At 41.9% G+C, this 18,572-nt stretch overlaps 1 protein-coding gene across 3 annotated transcripts; it reads left to right on the forward strand.

Moving 5' to 3' along the window:
* The first annotated feature begins 1,000 nt into the window (after positions 1-1,000).
* Positions 1,001-18,415, forward strand: LOC311127658 (integral membrane protein DGCR2/IDD-like). Of its 3 annotated transcripts, XM_084159500.1 has the most exons (11): positions 1,001-1,298; positions 7,074-7,106; positions 9,513-9,635; positions 13,208-13,294; positions 13,479-13,689; positions 13,817-13,893; positions 14,028-14,210; positions 14,459-14,662; positions 14,876-15,028; positions 15,289-15,525; positions 15,674-18,415. In XM_084159500.1, the coding sequence occupies exons 1-11, from the start codon at positions 1,217-1,219 to the stop codon at positions 15,910-15,912; spliced, it is 1,629 nt and encodes a 542-aa protein (XP_084015626.1). In that variant the 5' UTR covers positions 1,001-1,216; the 3' UTR covers positions 15,913-18,415. The 3 variants fall into 3 exon arrangements, with proteins under 3 accessions (XP_084015626.1, XP_084015627.1, XP_084015628.1); XM_084159501.1 differs by lacking the exon at positions 7,074-7,106; XM_084159502.1 differs by lacking the exons at positions 1,001-1,298; positions 7,074-7,106; positions 9,513-9,635 and adding an exon at positions 9,668-9,711.
* The last annotated feature ends 157 nt before the right edge of the window (positions 18,416-18,572 follow it).

Consider the following 18,572-nt stretch of genomic DNA (forward strand, 5'->3'; position numbering starts at 1 on the left):
ACTTTTGAACGATCATCCAATTTGGAATTACTAATCGGAAACTCGGGCATCATCCATTTTCCTAATGATTCATGACATTTTAATACCCATGATAAATATTTTTATAATACGTATTATAAAGGTTGCAATTTTAGTTTGGCCACTGCATTCTCTACCAGAAAGTTGGTTGGCCACTTTGATGTCACGTAGGTTGATACATTGCTATGTTTTCATTTATAGAGCCCTATTACATAAAGTAATAATAATAATATGCCATTTAGCAGACGCTTTTATCCAAAGCGACTTACAGTCATGCGTGCATACATTTTTGTGTATGGGTGGTCCCGGGGATCGAACCCACTACCTTGGCGTTACAAGCGCCGTGCTCTACCAGCTGAGCTACAGAGGACCACACATTGATCAGTAGTATGGTCCCACTGTACCTAACATCATTACTAAACTTTAGACATACGAGTTACCAAATCCGATCTCAGGGATGGCCAACTGTGGAAATTCCTTTGGTCTAGCACCTTATTTGTGGAACAATCTTAAATTTGATGTTCTGGTGCCACTAGGGCAATTCAGAAAGCTGATTGAGGACCATACTACTGATCAATGTGTTCGTTTTTTATGACCGTGTTTTTCTTACTGCTTGCATTTATACTTTGATGTCTCTATTTTATGTAATTCAGGGCTCATCTGTAAAAGAGACATTGGTCTCAGTATGAATCCCTGATAAAAGAAAGGGAAAAAAAGCTGCTGTCCATGAAGTTGTGTTGAAATTAAAGTGTAGCCTTATTTGCAATGACTCAAAACGAACCGGTTAATACGAAATTAATATTGTATCAATCTCTGGACACAATTATGTTACTGTGACTTTCATATATACAGTCATTGACAAACACATTTTGTATACAATAACCAATGACTGTATGACAATAACTTTAGAAAACTCCGCCTCCAACCCACCAGCTGATAGGCTTTGTGGCCGTTTGGGATTGTTGTGATGGGAGGACGGAGCCATCTTGTTTTATTTCCGTTCTGGAATACATTGGACAGGCCGAATGAAAAACTGCGCTTAATAATAATAATGATGTAGCTCGTTATCTATCATATATTTCCACCTCTTTGAATGGCTAGGACCTATCTTTGGCGCTGATAGGTTCGAAGCAAACGTTGGATCAGGTCTCGGTTTATTTTATTTCTGAGTAGAGGAGTTACTATGAATGGAGGATAAATGTTGCCAAAGGCTGACAGCAGCAGTTACGTCCTTCTCTCTTTGCTCTTCGTCCTCACTTTAACAGACCCACCACGAACAGGTAAGACCGGTGAAATGCAATTGGTGGTCATTTTTGTCAGCTAGCTTGCTTATGTATGTATGCCCGTGTGCTATGGTAGGCCTAATTGTACGGTAATTTAGCTAGTGTAGATGGCGTTTCTAGCTAGCTTATCCACTGGTCTCAATTTTTGCCGCTGCCTTTGCTGAATAGCGCGTGGTGTTGTTATGGCTCGCTGGCTAGCCCACTTACTGCGTAGCTAGCTAACGTTAACGTAAATTATTTTATTTTTAGAAAATGAGTTCTATGGGGACATGATTCAATATTGAGCTGTAACTAGTTAGCTATATTTTGCCGTTCTATCGTCGGTGTGGTTTACACTTTGCTCGAGAGAACGTTTACAAGTTATAGCTAGCCTGCTGAAAGTCTAGCATTACTAGTTAGCGGCTTTAGTTGTAGATGCGTGAATGTGGGTGCTCCACTTTATTTCCAGAACCGAGTACTAGCTAGTGTTGTCACGATACCAGCATTTTGACTTCGATAACGATAATAGGTTTAGTATCACAATACTCGATACCAAAACAATACCACGGGGGAAAAAATAATATTAGTCACAGAATCGCACTTGAGATCCAGACAGAAAAACTCAGTTTGTAAATTAGCTACTGATCTGGGCCCGATTATCGCTAAATCTCCGAGCTGTTTCCCAAAAACATCGTTACTAAAGTTGCACATGAAAACGCTCGTTATTTACCGAGTGCCTCAGACGACTAGTAGAATAACTAGCTAAACGCGTCCTTAGATGCTCTTCGATTATTTGGGTTTAATGCTGTAACACAGAATAAAACAATTAAAAGTCCCATGATGGTAGTGACTGCCCATTATTGCTTGTCACTTATTAACCATTTATTCACATTACTTTACTTTAATAAAATATTTCAGTTTTGTATATTACATTTGTTTTATTTGATTACTTTATTTCATTTCAAGTAATCTCATCTCTATAGAACTGCTGTTTGACAAAATCGCTATTTTGTAGTTCAAAGTAAATAAGGCATACTTTTATGACTGCTGAATACCAACTATCTATCACTTTGATCATGTATTTTCAGGTAGCGATACCTGGCGAAGCAACAGCTGCTCTCTATATCCCCTCACAATCGCACATTCTTGTCTCTTCCGTAGCAGTTCTAAAAGAAAAACAGACCGGACAAGTAGATGCTCAATGGATTATGGTCATTGTAGTTAATTACCACGGTTTATGCGCAAAACTATGTAGAATATGGGCCAGTTCAGGCTAGGTCTGATTTATCTTTAGAGAAACTATGCAATGTTCGCATTGAGCTCACAGAAAAATGAACAAAAAACTAAATGGAATTCAAATAATTGAACTGACTTAAGTCAATAAATTGTTTAAAACCCCAAAAATAACTGCAATTTCAGTTAATCGCTCTGCCCTAGAAGCGAATGATAAAAATATGTTTCAACTGAGAACAGAGATTACTGCATTAAGAGGCTACATAGGCATTTAACTCAACAATATTGAAATCTATTTCATTTTCATTCAATTTAGTTATATTTTGCTAATTGTAGGCTGCCTACTGTCTGTCACTTTGCCTCAATATGTGTCATGATGTGTAACAGCGTGTGCAATGATGTGCCAAATCTTGATTTAGTGCATTATTATAGGGTAAGCAAAGCATTAGAATAAGCCGCCTCGAAATTTGCAGCTGTGATAATATCTTTGTAGGAGCTGACCCGTCGTCAGTATTGTGGAATAATTCTAATGTTAAGGTAAGATTTGAAATGAGAAAGCTGATCTGAGAGCAGCGCTGACTTTCTTTCGATCCTATCAGGATCTACTGTATGCCTCAACGACGCGCTTAGTGAATGTTCTCCCTGCGTGGTGTTTTGGCAAACGCAAGTTACATCTTAGGCCATTGTTGGAACGAGGCATCGTTAAAACAATCGTAAGCCTAAATTACATCGCTGTCAAGAAGCTGGGCCCTGTTCAATCGTTGGGCATCTTTTGAGTTCAATATCATTACAAAAAAAAAAAGATTTGGACATTTTTTGCGTCAACATTTTTCAGAGACAGCCATGTATGCATTAATGAATCAATTATGAAAGCATACAATACATTTGACTTTGTTTTTACCAATCTAACTACATAACAATGTGGTAAGCATTTATTTGAATGGTAAATCTCTATTGATAAACTAGGTAAATCAAGATTTAGTCTAGGCCTATCCACAATACAGGTGAATGCATATTCAATAGGAGTGCGTGCATGCATTGACATATTGAGCTTGTTTTGTCTGATTTCATGGACTACAGATGACAATCAGTTTCCCTTCCATTTGGGACTTATTTTGTCCTTTATACTGAGAAAGAACATTTGAATAGCTTCTTTTATAAAAATGTGCGTTGTGTCTTTAACCAGTAATGATGTTATTCACTAGGCAAGAGGGGGTCAGCAATAATCTTTGGGAGAAACTTGAGAGGCAGAATAAGTGAATTAATGTTTTTTTGTTGTCAATCAGCTTTGAAATCAGCATGTTTTGTGCTATGATTTGCATATTATCACAAAGTACTAGGGTAGTGAATTGATTTTAGCTGTCAGCTAACTAGGAAAGTTAGCCTACAAAGCTGGAAGCTACCGGTATCTTCTTGCGTTTTAGTGTTCTAGTCTGTATGGATATTGTTTTGTTAACAGTTTCAACATTTTTACATGCCGTGTTGCATTATTCAAGTGTGTTAACTTCTGCGTAGCATGAGTGAGGAGCTAACATGATACAGCCCAGACTCCCAGTGCAGGCTAGCAATGAGTAAGTGGAGCAGGCACGGTGCGCGCAATAAGGGACGACAGCACTGATAGATATGAGAAATTTGACAAAAGTACCGACTGTAACGAATTCGAGTAACAAACTGTTTTTCATGATCTAGTAACGAAAAGTACATACGTTTCGCTATACTGTGCAACACTACTAGCTAGCTATACTGAACAAAAATATAAACGCAACATGTAAAGTGTTGGTCCCATGTTTCATGAGCTAAAATAAAAGATCCCAGAAGTTTTACATACGCACAAACAGATTATTTCTCTCAAATGTTGTGCACAAATTTGTTTACATCCCTGTTAGTGACCATTTCTCATTTGCCTAGATAATCCATCCACCTGACAGGTGTGGCATATTAAAAAGCTGCTTAAAGAGCATGATCATAACACAGGTGCACCTTGTGCTGGGGACAATAAAAGGCCACTCTAAAATGTGCAGTTTTGTCACACAGCACAATGCCACAGATGTCTCAAGTTTTGAGGGAGCGTGCAATTTGAATGTTCATTTCTCTACCATAAGAGAAATGTCGTTTTAGAGAATTTGTCTGTACGTCCAACCGGCCTCACAACCGCAGGCCACGTGTAACCATGCCAGCACGGGACCTCCATATCCGGCTTCTTCACCTGCGGAATCGTCTGAGACCAGCCAACCGGACAGCTGATGAAACTGGGTTTGCACAACCGAAGAATTTCTGCACAAACTGTCAGAAACCGTCTCAGGGAAGCTCATCTGCGTGCTCGACGTCCTCACCAGGGTCTTGACCTGACTGCAGTTCTGCATTCCCAGTCATGTGAAATCCATAGATTAGAGCCTAATGAATTTATTTCAATTGACTGATTTCCTTATGAACTGTAACTCAGTAAAATCTTTGAAATTGTTGCGTTTTATTTTTGTTAAGTGTAGTTCGCAAGCTGCATTTCAGCTAGCAAACAGGCACGCAAAGCTAACGTTAGATTGCTACGTCGCAGGAGCAACACAAGACTGGGCCATCTGCTGTTTTATATTAGCCATAGCTAGCAATCTAGCTAACATCATGGCATTACTTGGGTAGTTAATCTGATTTCAATCTGCATGAAATATGAAGAAGCAGGGTATTTGCTGCTACATCAACTTGCATCACTGCATTGACCTTCTAGTTTATGGTCTCTTATGATGCATGTGACCATCAAGTAAGACGTCACCGCATTATCGTCATTACCTAGATGCTAACAATAATGCCGTGATTGTGTGTGGTCTGACTGGTTGTGGTTGAGAACACAGAACTTTCAGATTTGTGGTAGTTTTCTAATCAAATGGCACCACCCACCTCCACTTTACCCTAGTTAGCTATTGATCCTTTATCTGCAGGAAGATGCTGTTGTCTCCCTGGACCTGCCCTGAACCCATGCACTTATTTGGGGTATTGCTTTTGCACACCTGAGATCTGTAGAGGATTCACAACGTGGCACTGTCATAGGATGCCACCTTTCCAACAAGTCAGTTAGTCAAATTTCTGCCCTGCTAGAGCTGCCCCGGTCAACTGTAAGTACTGTTATTGTGAAGTGGAAACGTCTAGGAGCAACAACGGCTCAGCCGCGAAGTGGTAGGCCACACAAGCTCACAGAACGGGACCGCCGAGTGCTGAAGCACGTAAAAATCGTCTGTCCTCGGTTGCAACACTCACTACTGAGTTTCAAACTGCCTCTGGAAGCAACGTCAGCACAATAACTGTTCGTCGGGAGCTTCATGAAATGGGTTTCCATGGCCGAGCAGCCGCACACAAGCCTAAGATCAGTCGTGTGGTCAGGTGCCACAAAGAGGGACCTCGGAAAATTACAATTGGTTCAGAACAGGGCAGCACAGCTGGCACTTAAATGTACACGGAGAGCTAACATGAATAATATGCATGTAAATCTCTCATCGCTCAAAGTGAAGGAGAGATTGACTTCATCACTACTTGTTTTTGTAAGAAGTGTTGACATGCTGAATGCGCTGAGGTGTCTGTTTTTAAACTACTAGCATACAGCTCGGACACCCATGCATACCCCACAAGACATGCCACCAAAGGTCTCTTCACAATCCCCAAGTCAAGAACAGACTATGGGAGGCGCACAGTACTACATAGAGCCATGGCTACATGGAACTCTATTCCACATTTGGTAACTGATGCAAGCAATAGAATCAGATTTTAAAAAACAGATTAAAAATACACCTTATGGAACAGCGGGGACTTTGAGACACACACAGACACATACACATAAGACACGCACTCTACACACACGTGCACATGGACGTTGTATTGTAAATATGTGAAAGTGGAGTAGTGGCCTGAGGGAACACACTAAATGTATTGGGTAAAGTGTTATGAAATGTAATGTCATGTAATATTTGAAACTGTATATAACTGCCTTAATCTTGCTGGACCCCAGAAAGAGTAGCTGCTAATGGGGCTCCTTAATAAATACAAACACAAGGGTGATTTTGGCAAACTTGCTTAGTTGTGAATAGCCTAGGCTACATACATACATATACAGTCTATGGCTCCAACCCAACCTAGGCTACATTCTATGCTTCCATGTAAACGGGCTGTTATTATAAAAAGACAGAACAAAAAATGTCTGCATTTGAGAACAATCAGATACAGTGGCATTTTTGGAAGAGTATGTGGTCCTGGTGACATTTGGGTCAACTCAAACACCTGTATCTAAAGAACAGATGGTTAAATACCCAGAGTTTCCTGTTACCAATGCCGAGCAAAGACCAATGTATCTAGTGAGTGCGATGTGATTCCTTTTTACAAGTGAATATTTTTTGGGTGAAAAAATACAAATAACGTTTTCTGTAAAACATTTTTTCACACATTAGTTGTCATTGCTCTGTCATCATATGGTTCACTCCCAACTTTTCCCTTCCCTTTATGTGGTGGAACATTCCAAACTCTGAATTTTGAGGTTCAAAGTGTTAGTTCATCAGAAATTGCTTTTTTGTTTTGTTTCAGGTCCACGGCTAGCTCTGGCAAGATTATTGTCAGGTAAGCAGCATCTCCTCTGTTAGTGCAGTGGATGTATAGGTCTGCCAAGCTCCAGCTATTTGGGTTACTCTGCTCTATCCTCAGCTTGTGCCTCTGTTGAATTTTCCCATTCACAGCAGTGCTTTGTTTTTCCATTTGAACTCAGATATTTACTCTGTAACAGTTTTTATACAATCAACTCCTTCAACAATATTAAACTACTTTCAAAGAATCCAGTGGGATTGTCTAGACGCTAGGCCTAGATTTGTTCCGTGCCATAGAGTGAGATGAGTTCTATCTGTTTTAGAAAGCTAGGCCTAATACTCCCTCCTCACAGGAGAACCCCTGATGCTGTGACGTCTCATGTTAATCACACATGGCACTGAGACGCTGACCCACTTAACACTGCTTCTGTGTTACTAAGGTGTATATATACAGTGAGGGGAAAACAGTATTTGATCCCCTGCCGATTTTGTATGTTTGCCCACTGACAAAGACATGATCAGTCTATAATTTTAATGGTAGGTTTATTTGAACAGTGAGAGACAGAATAACAACAAAAAAATCCAGAAAAACGCATGTCAAATGTTATAAATGTATTTGCATTTTAATGAGGGAAATAAGTATTTGACCCCTCTGCAAAACATGACTTAGTACTTGGTGGCAAAACCCTTGTTGGCAGTCACAGAGGTCAGACGTTTCTTGTAGTTGGCCACCAGGTTTGCACACATCTCAGGAGGGATTTTGTCCCACTCCTCTTTGCAGATCTTCTCCAAGTCATTAAGGTTTCGAGGCTGACGTTTGGCAACTCGAACCTTCAGCTCCCTCCACAGATTTTCTATGGGATTAAGGTCTGGAGACTGGCTAGGCCACTCCAGGACCTTAATGTGCTTCTTCTTGAGCCACACCTTTGTTGCCTTGGCCGTGTGTTTTGGGTCATTGTCATGCTGGAATACCCATCCACGACCCATTTTCAATGCCCTGGCTGATTGATTGCTTCTGTGGACAGGTGTCTTTTATACAGGTAACAAACTGAGATTAGGAGCACTCCCTTTAAGAGTGTGCTCCTAATCTCAGCTCGTTACCTGTATAAAAGACACCTGGGAGCCAGAAATCTTTCTGATTGAGAGGGGGTCAAATACTTATTTCCCTCATTAAAATGCAAATCAATGTATAAAATTTTTGACATGCGTTTTTCTGGATTTTTTTGTTATTCTGTCTCTCACTGTTCAAATAAACCTACAATTAAAAGTATAGACTGATCATGTCTTTGTCAGTGGGCAAACGTACAAAATCAGCAGGGGATCAAATACTTTTTTCCCTCACTGTAGATAACTGCCAAAATAAAGGAAACACCAACAGTGTCTTAATAGGGCGTTGGGCCTCCAGAACCGCTTCAATGCGCCATGGCATAGATTCTAAGTGTGTGGAACTCTATTGGAGGGATGCGACACCATTCTTCCACAATAATTTGGTGTTTTGTTGATGGTGGTGAAAAACCGTCCCAGACGCTCCAGAATCTCCCATAAGTGTTAAATGGGGTTGAGATCTGGTGACTGAGAGACACACCCTTTAAACCACCTATGCTCCTTTGAGACCCCTCTTTGAAAGTCACTGAGAGCTCTTCTAGCCATTGTAGCCAAATAACTGGGCATTCTTATGCATGACCCTAAGCGTGATGATATGTTAATTGCTTAATTAACTCAGGAACCACACCTGTGTGGAAGCACCTGCTTTCAATATACTTTGTATCCCTCATACGTTTGTATTTTATTTTGGCACTTACATTTATGGCTAGACACTAAAATAAGGTTTTACTGTAGGCCTATGTCTTGTCATGACCCCTTTAGGCTACCTCTTCTTTATTTTTATTTTTTATAGAGGCTTATTTTAGATAAATTGTTAGGCCCTAATGCATGTCTCTCACTTCTCCTGTTTCTCATATTTTTGTTTGTAAGCGCAGTTCTCAATAACACTCACAATGATGACCCCTGTTTGTTGTTTTAGTTATAAGGATTTGAGTCTTGTTTAGTAGCTACTCTGATTTGATTTTAAGCACCAGACCTGAATTGAACTCAGTCAGAATACTTGAGAGATATTGCTGCATAACTGAATTCCCAGAAATATTTTCCCTTTGTTTTTCCCTTGATGGTTTCTTTTATTCATTTGTTTCCCAGAAAATGTTCATTATTTTAAGCAACGGGTGCATTGTTATTGTAATGTTCATGATCAATTGTGAAAACTATCACTAGACAGGGGTATGTATCTAAGTAATGATACTAAAAGCTGGAAATGCTCAATATTTCATAGACTTGTCTTTCAGTGTTGGTAAGCAAAATTGAGAGAACAAAAGCTGTGTTGCAGTGGCCATGTCAAGACTACAGGGGGTGCTGTGTGATGTTAGCCTCCCTCTGTGCTGTGTTTCAGAGCTGCGCTGCAGCCCTGGGCAGTTTGCCTGCCTCAGTGGGAAGATGCAATGCATCCCCTTGTCCTGGCAGTGTGACGGCTGGACTGCTTGTGAGGACAAGAGCGATGAGTTGGACTGCCCCCGTGAGTAACACCTCTTTATCCCTTTAGCTAGACCTCAACCTGAACTCTAGTCCCCTTCCCAAATAATCATGATACTGTAAGTACATTTTCATTATTGCATGCTCTATTGTGAAAGACAGAGACTTCGTACATCCCCAAAATACTATAAATTAGGCTAATCTTGAACAGCTCAGAGCAGCTCTAAATTTCTTAGAAAACAACTTTCTAAATGTCAGGGGAAACACCAAACTCACTGAGTACATACAGTGGTGAAAAAAAGTATTTAGTCAGCCACCAATTGTGCAAGTTCTCCCACTTAAAAAGATGAGAGAGGCCTGTAATTGTCATCATAGGTACACGTCAACTATGACAGACAAAATGAGAAAAAAAATTCAGAAAATCACATTGTAGGATTTTTAATGAATTTATTTGCAAATTATGGTGGAAAATAAGTATTTGGTCAATAACAAAAGTTTCTCAATACTTTGTTATATACCCTTTGTTGGCAATGACACAGGTCAAACGTTTTCTGTAAGTCTTCACAAGGTTTTCACACACTGTTGCTGGTATTTTGGCCCATTCCTCCATGCAGATCTCCTCTAGAGCAGTGATGTTTTGGGGCTGTCGCTGGGCAACACGGACTTTGAAATGCTTCTTACGAAGCCACTCCTTCGTTGCCCGGGTGGTGTGTTTGGGATCATTGTCATGCTGAAAGACCCAGCCACGTTTCATCTTCAATGCCCTTGCTGATGGAAGGAGGTTTTCACTCAAAATCTCACGATACATGGCCCCATTCATTCTTTCCTTTACACGGATCAGTCGTCCTGGTCCCTTTGCAGAAAAACAGCCCCAAAGCATGATGTTTCCACCCCCATGCTTCACAGTAGGTATGGTGTTCTTTGGATGCAACTCCGCATTCTTTGTCCTCCAAACACGACGAGTTGAGTTTTTACCAAAAAGTTATATTTTGGTTTCATCTGACCATATGACATTCTCCCAATCCTCTTCTGGATCATCCAAATGCACTCTAGCAAACTTCAGACGGGCCTGGACATGTACTGGCTTAAGCAGGGGGACATGTCTGGCACTGCAGGATTTGAGTCCCTGGCAGCGTAGTGTGTTACTGATGGTAGGCTTTGTTACTTTGGTCCCAGCTCTCTGCAGGTCATTCACTAGGTCCCCCCGTGTGGTTCTGGGATTTTTGCTCACCGTTCTTGTGATCATTTTGACCCCACGGGGTGAGATCTTGCGTGGAGCCCCAGATCGAGGGAGATTATCAGTGGTCTTGTATGTCTTCCATTTCCTAATAATTGCTCCCACAGTTGATTTCTTCAAACCAAGCTGCTTACCTATTGCAGATTCAGTCTTCCCAGCCTGGTGCAGGTCTACAATTTTGTTTCTGGTGTCCTTTGACAGCTCTTTGGTCTTGGCCATAGTGGAGTTTGGAGTGTGACTGTTTGAGGTTGTGGACAGGTGTCTTTTATACTGATAACAAGTTCAAACAGGTGCCATTAATACAGGTAACGAGTGGAGGACAGAGGAGCCTCTTAAAGAAGAAGTTACAGGTCTGTGAGAGCCAGAAATCTTGCTTGTTTGTAGGTGACCAAATACTTATTTTCCACCATAATTTGCAAAGAAATTCATTAAAAATCCTACAATGTGATTTTCTGGATTTTTTTCCCTCAATTTGTCTGTCATAGTTGACGTGTACCTATGATGAAAATTACAGGCCTCTCGTCTTTTTAAGTGGGAGAACTTGCACAATTGGTGGCTGACTAAATACTTTTTTTCCCACTGTATGTTTTCTTAACGTCTTTCATTGAGAGCTTTGTTTTTAAAAATCAGTTTTGGGGTGATACATATATTCGGCGCATGTGACAATAAAATAATGGGTGTAGACTTTACTGTGAAATGCTTACTTACGAGTCCTTTCCCAACAATGCAGAGTAAAAAATGTAAGAACATTTGCAAATAAAAATAGAAAATAGTTACACAATAAATAAGTCTATATACAAGGTGTACCGGTACTGAGTCAATGTGCAGGGCTACGAGGTAGAGGTAATATGTAGGTAGGAGTAAAGGTGACTATGCAATCAGGATAGATGATAAACAGAGTAGCAGCAGTGTATGTGGAGAGTGTGTGTGTGAGCATGTGGGTAGGGTCCGGTGAATGTGCATAGTCGGTGTAAGAGAGTCGGTGCAAAAAAAGGGTAAATAGTCTGGTTAACCATTTTGATTAACTGTTCAGCAGTCTTATGGCTTGGGTAGAAGCTGTTCAGGTGCCTTTTGGTCCCAGACTTGGTGCTCCGGTACCACTTTTTGTGCGGTAGCTGAGAGAACAGTCTGTGGCTTGGGTTGCTGGGCTCTTTGTCAATTTTCCGGCCCTTCCTCTGTCACCGCCTGGTATAGAGGTCCTGGATGGCAGGGAGCTCCGCCCCAGTGATGTACTGGGCCGTCCGCACCACCCTCTAATGCCTTGTGATCGAGGACAGTGCAGTTGCCATACCAAGCTGTGATGCAGCCAGCCAATATGCTCTCAATGGTGCAGCTGTAGAACTGCAATGTGGTTAGATATTGCAGTAGTAAGCGATTTTAAGGAAATCCTATTGTTTCCGCTTCTTAATTCCTGAACTAGCGCTGATCCCTGGATCGCTGGCTGCGTTATAGGAATTATGGAAAGGATTGGGTACACACACAGCATCTGACCTCCATAACACGGCCATCTTGTTTCATCTGGACTGTGTGCATATTACATTATTTGATAAATGGTGGCAAAAGCAGTCAAAACATTTGACTTAATTTTTTGTCATGAGAAACAACTACCGTATTTTCCGCACTATAAGGCGCACTTAAAAGCCTTTAATTTTCTCAAAAAACGACAGTGCGCCTTATAATCCGGAGCGCCTTATATATGGATCAATTGGTTAATTGGTTGATCCATACTGGTTGTACACGGCGCTCAAGGTGCTCTGTCAAAATGTTTCAGTATGAAAAACCAATAAAAACAATTTAATAATAATGAAATGTTTCAGTACGACTGGTAAACTACAAAGCCGCACCGCTTGCAGCATTACGGCTACCGTAGTCAGTAAACACAGGTACTGTGCTTACTCACAGTCCCACACCACTTGTGTGTGTATAAAGACCCCAAAATTGTTGTCAGAACGCTTAATAAAGTTTGACTTTATCTGACTGTTTTGTTGACATTCCCTTTAGCACAGCTCCATCTAGTGGATGCATAACGCAACCCCAGTCAAACGTTTGACTGCAGTATCTTCTATTCTATGCGCCTTATAATCCGGTGCGCCCTATATATGAAAACAGTTCTAAAATAGGCCATTCATTGAAGGTGCGCCTTATAATCCGGTGCGCCTTATAGTGCGGAAAATACGGTAATGTTTTTGCAGTTGATGACCTGTGAATGGGCTGAAAGGGCAGTTTCTCCATCCCCTAATAAGTTCCTTGAGTACAAACAAAGTTGTCTTCAGAAGGTTTTTTTATGAACTGCAGCCAGTAGCCACTGTACATTCCTTTTATTGAAACACTGCTTACACTCTGTTATATTTCTCTCTCGCTCGGATCCTCCCTCACAGCCATGAAGGAGGAGACGTTTCACTTTGCCAATGGGTTTGACCAAGTGGAAGATGTAATCGGCGTGGCCCAGCCTATGCGCTTTAACAGTAAGACCCCACCTAACTACCTCCATCATTCATTCACTCAGTACTCATCCAAAAAGATGAGCTAGAGAGATTTTAAAACAATATCTAAACTACTGGAAGTGTTGTTGCTAAAAGAACAGATGGAAAGCTTTGTTACTGGACATAGGCCTACTGTAAGAGCACTAAAGCACATTTACCTCCACAGAGAAGTGCCCTAGTGGGTGGCATCACTACGAGAAGACAGCCAGCTGCTACAAAGTGTACCTGAGGAATGAGAACTACTGGCAGGCTGTGGACACATGCCAGAAAGTCAATGGCTCGTTGGCGACCTTCGTTACCAACGAGGAACTGCAGTTCATCCTCAAGATCGAGGTTGATTTCGACGAGAAAGTGTGCGAGCGCAGAGACCAGTGCAAGTGAGTATGTGTTTGCTAAGGATGGGTTACGTGAAGTGATATAGTGTTGATCTGAATGCCTGAAGGCTGATGCTTTACTGTCCCAGAGTCATTTGTTATTATTTCATCCACTTTCTCTCTGATTCAGGTTCTGGGTGGGATACCAGTATGTCATAACCAATCGGAACCATTCACTGGAGGGCCGTTGGGAGGTGGCTTATAAAGGTGGGTGCAGTTAATTTGAATGAAAAGGAGCAGTTGCAACTCAAGGAGCACTCATTGTCATGCTCAAACCACCAAAGCAATAAACCTGTATTTGGCTTAAGGTTAATCTTGTTCCCTTCTCTGTTCCCTTACAGGGTCGATGCAGGTGTTCCTGCCCCCGGAGGGCCTGACTAACTTTGGAGAGGCATCTCCGACCCAGGACAACGTTTTCTGTGCCCAGCTGCAGCGCTTCCAGATCAAGAGCATGAACGAGCGCGGCCTTCATAGCTGGCATGCCGAGAACTGTTACAAAAAGTTCCCCTTCCTGTGCAAGAGGAGTATGTCTGCTCTTATTAAAACCCAATGACCTATGCAGCTTCACAGGAGATCAAAGTAGCTTGATTGTAACAAGTGTAGATGCTCAGTTGAAACTTGGTTGTTTGAGTCATAAGATTCAATAAATTCTGTATCAAAAGTCTTGGGTGCTGTAATGTGTACGTAAATTAGGGAAGTCCAGCGTTCTATGTTAGTGTAGGTATAGTTTTTTGTTTGGTTCTGGTTGTAAACCTTTGATTTTCTTTAACAGGGCAGACATGTGTGGACATAAAGGACCAGGTGGTGACCGAGGGGTACTACTTCACCCCTAAGGGGGAAGACCCGTGCCTGAGCTGCACATGTCACGACGGCGAGCCAGAGATGTGTGTGGCCGCGCTGTGTAATCGGCCAGAGGGCTGCAAGCACTTCGGCAAGGACCCCAAGGAGTGCTGCAAGTTCACCTGCCTGGACCCAGGTACTGCCTAAACACACACAATTCCCTATAAAAAAAAAAAACTAGAAACAATGGATGTTTGTGAATGTCCCACAAGGTGGAGCTCTTAACACATCTCACTTGTCATGCACCTCAATGTTTGGCACTAGTTTCAGAAGACGGAAGTAAATGGACAAAAGGATATTTAAAAAAAACATTTGAATTGTATTAAAATGTGGACCCGCTGTCTTTTAGAAGGCAGCAGCCTGTTTGACTCCATGGCCAGTGGGATGCGTCTGATCGTCAGCTGTATCTCCTCCTTCCTCATCCTCTCTCTGCTGCTCTTCATGGTGCACAGGCTCCGGCAGCGCAGACGTGAGCGCATCGAAACACTCATTGGAGGAAACCGTAAGCGTCATATAATCGCACTCATGCAAAACAACGAATGTCACCAAGCTCACTGCCATCCCTTGAAGAAACAGCCCTGTTTGGTCTTTTAACAAACACAGGGAACACCTCTCCTAGCTAGCCTGTATTAGCCTCTAGCCTCAGGTACTTCAGTGTATTCGCATTTTATTTGTGTTTCATTTGTGAGTGTCCGTCTACATTGGTTTCAATTAGCGGAAATGTTGTCTCACTCTCTTTTTCTTGGCACTCTCTATCCTCAGTGCACCATTTCAACCTTGGACGGCGAGTCCCAGGCTTTGACTATGGCCCGGACGCTTTTGGCACTGGCCTCACTCCCCTTCACCTCTCTGATGATGGAGAGGGAGGTGCATTTCATTTCCAGGAACCTCCCCCACCCTACGCTGCCTACAAATACCCTGACATCCAGCACCCAGATGACCCCCCTCCTCCCTACGAAGCCTCCATCAACCCCGACAGCTTGCTCTATATGGACCTGGGTAGGCCCAAAATAACTTATGGACCACCCTGTGTTCTTAATGTTTCCGTGATTTACTCACTTCCTGTGATAGAACAGTTGTGATTTTTACTAGATACTATGTTAAGTATCTAGCTGTTTCTGAACCCTGTCCTCACTGTTCTCCACAGCACGCCATGGGGTTCAGATGATCCCAAGTCAGATGAGGGATGTGGTAGATGCCATGACAGACGCCCCAGCACTACCTGTCCCCGAGCCAGAGTCTGTGCCAATGTCCTCCCAGGAGCGGGAGGACTCCATCGACAGCAGTACCCTCCTGGTGGGGCCTGACACCCCCACTGACGGCCACGCCCCTGACTCCATGCCTGCAGACTGCAGCAGCAGCTCCTCCCTCAGCACCATGGTATAGGACTGAGAGGAGGGGGAGGGGAGCTGCTATGGTCTGGACCCACAGATTGAGAGAGGTGGACAGTGGCAGACTATGGAGGGTGGACTGGAGCGGACTGGTCCATGAGGGGAGGGTGAGGAGAGACTGGAATGGCAAAAGACAGAGGATAGAGATTGTATCAGGATGGATTGCGGGACCAGTCTACTCCTTGAGGTGGGCAGCGGTGAGGAGAATCGGACTGGTATGTTTCTTAAACAGGTGAATTGAAACTGGTCGGGTGTCTGTCAGAAACGTATCCTCTACAGTTGAACTTGGAGAAATGGAGTGGAGCAGATCGCTTTCCTACAGGTGAGCACAGACCAGCGAATAAGGATCTGGAAGACTGATTCTGTACAGAGAACTAACAACACTACACCAGGCCGAGGAGGCTGAGCTTCTGCTTCTAGTTGTCATTGGACAAAGCTTTTGAATTGTATTGTTTGAGCTTCATGCTCAAGATTGCCCCCAATGTAAATACTCCCTCAAGCATTACACCAGGTAATAATGACGGAGGCGGTAGATGGCTTGCGTCTTTCTGCTTATGTCCTGGAGGTAGAGGCTGAGACAGAGCTTGGATTATTGTTTGTTGGATTTACAGCATGACGCGTGACTCGAAGCGCCGTGTGCTTCTGCTCTCCCTCCCAACTACATCTCCAAGTCTCCTCCATGAATGAAATGCATTAATTTTCCATCACAAGCACCGCCTCCGAACTGGGATTTCTGCACTCTCCAATCAATCTGATATGCTAAGACGTCTTCCAGATTGATGGCACAAATTTGAATATGAAAATTAAAGTTTCTGCTACAAAAGGTTTTTTAACCTTGCAAAAATATTTAGGTACGGTTAGTGTTAACTCCAACTAACACTCGAACTTACTGTGTTTTTTGAAATAAATGCTACAACTTTTCAAATAATCTTGCTACAATATTGAATTTCATTTATGAGTTCTAATTGAATAAGGTTGAGTATTGTGCCCTTTTCTTGGGGAGGAAGTAGGCTGTGAATTGTTTATTGTGTGATCTGAACATTGATGATGGGTCCCCCACCTTAGTCAATGAGTTCACCTCATGAAGAGAATGTCAATGAATGATGAGTGTGAATTAAGGTTAGCTTTTCATTTGTAGCTCGTAGCAATGTGTAATGGTTACTTACTGTTTTATACCCCATCATGAAATGTGTAAAAGTAAACTTCTTAAGATAAAGTGTTCTCCTCATGAAATCATATTAACAATTAATACTAAATTAATTATGTCTTCAACTGTCTGTTACTTGACTGTACGTATGTGTGAGGGTTTGTATGTACACAAATTCATCAATTGTCATTTTTGGAAGCCATCATTGAATCCGCTGTATTTCTTTTCTTACCAATGTACATGGTCATCTCAGTGTATTTAAGATTCAGACTATAACATGACATTGGAGATTTAACTGTTTAGATTTTAACAGTAGCCTAAATGGCATTGGGTGGTTAACCCCATTTCTCCTGTTGCATGATGACAGACAGGAAAGTCTAATGCAGTAGTGAAAAAGCTACTAGGAAAACCATAATTTGATCCCATTATGACAATCATTCTATACAGTCATGAGGTATATACTCTAGACCTGTGAGAGCCCTGTTGCTTGTTCACCTGTGGCGTTGAAAGGTCAAAGGAGTTGGAAGGCTACAATGGAAGGCCTATGAAAGCACAAAGACCCCTATAAGGATTTTGGAGCCAGTTTGGTCCAAGCCCTTACCAGCCAGGATCTGCATAGCATGCTCATCTATATGGCTTTAGTCTATCACCAGCAGCACTGAAATGGCTGAAGATCCATCTTGAGAATTGCAGCTTTGTGTGTACCATGTGTTTATGTACAGTTGTATGTATGTATGTATGTAGCATTACATTAGTTTTTTTATTTTCTTTGGTAGGTCTCAAGTTTGTTTTGTATTACATTTTTTTTAGCATAGACAATCCTTTTGGGGATTATCCAAGGAAATCATGTCTTGAATTGTTACAAAAATGTATCTTAAACTTTGGTGTGTGTGCATGTGTGTTTGGTGGTCAGCTCTCCATCTTTGGTTTGAGTGTGTTTTTAGGACCTATAGTGCATGTTTTAGTCTTTAGGCATGCTGAGAGAACATATTTCCAACAGATTTATAATTTTAAACAGTTCTACTCATCTTGGCCCAGGCTTAGCCCAGAGGCTTACCTACAGGTTGATGTAGATAAATGCGTTGGAACCCCTGCTCCAACCCCAACTGCTGGATTTGCACTGTAGTTGATTTGTTATGATAGACAATGGTGGCGTGTAAAATAAACTTTCAATGAGTTAGAACATGATGTATGTAAAATGCAACAGTTGATACATTTAGTTGTATTCTCTTTAAGTTCATAGCTTTTAAATTGTATTTTTTTTTGCTTCTTTTGCAGGGGGCTCTTATGTATTTTTCTGAGGTAGATGTACATCTAATCAAATGCCAAATAAATTGTATCATGAAGGACAGATGCCTGTTGTGTCTCAATTTGGGGAAGGACTCTGGGATGGTTAGGCCCCTAGTAGTAGCAGAGAACCTGAGACCTTAGGATGGATGACTGCACGCTTGACCGCAGTGGGTGAATAGGGCTACCTGTGTCTGCCTACGCTATGTGTTTCATCAGTC

The sequence above is a fragment of the Coregonus lavaretus genome (genome assembly GCF_964263955.1).
Source record: "Coregonus lavaretus genome assembly, chromosome: 4".
NCBI lineage: Eukaryota > Metazoa > Chordata > Actinopteri > Salmoniformes > Salmonidae > Coregonus > Coregonus lavaretus.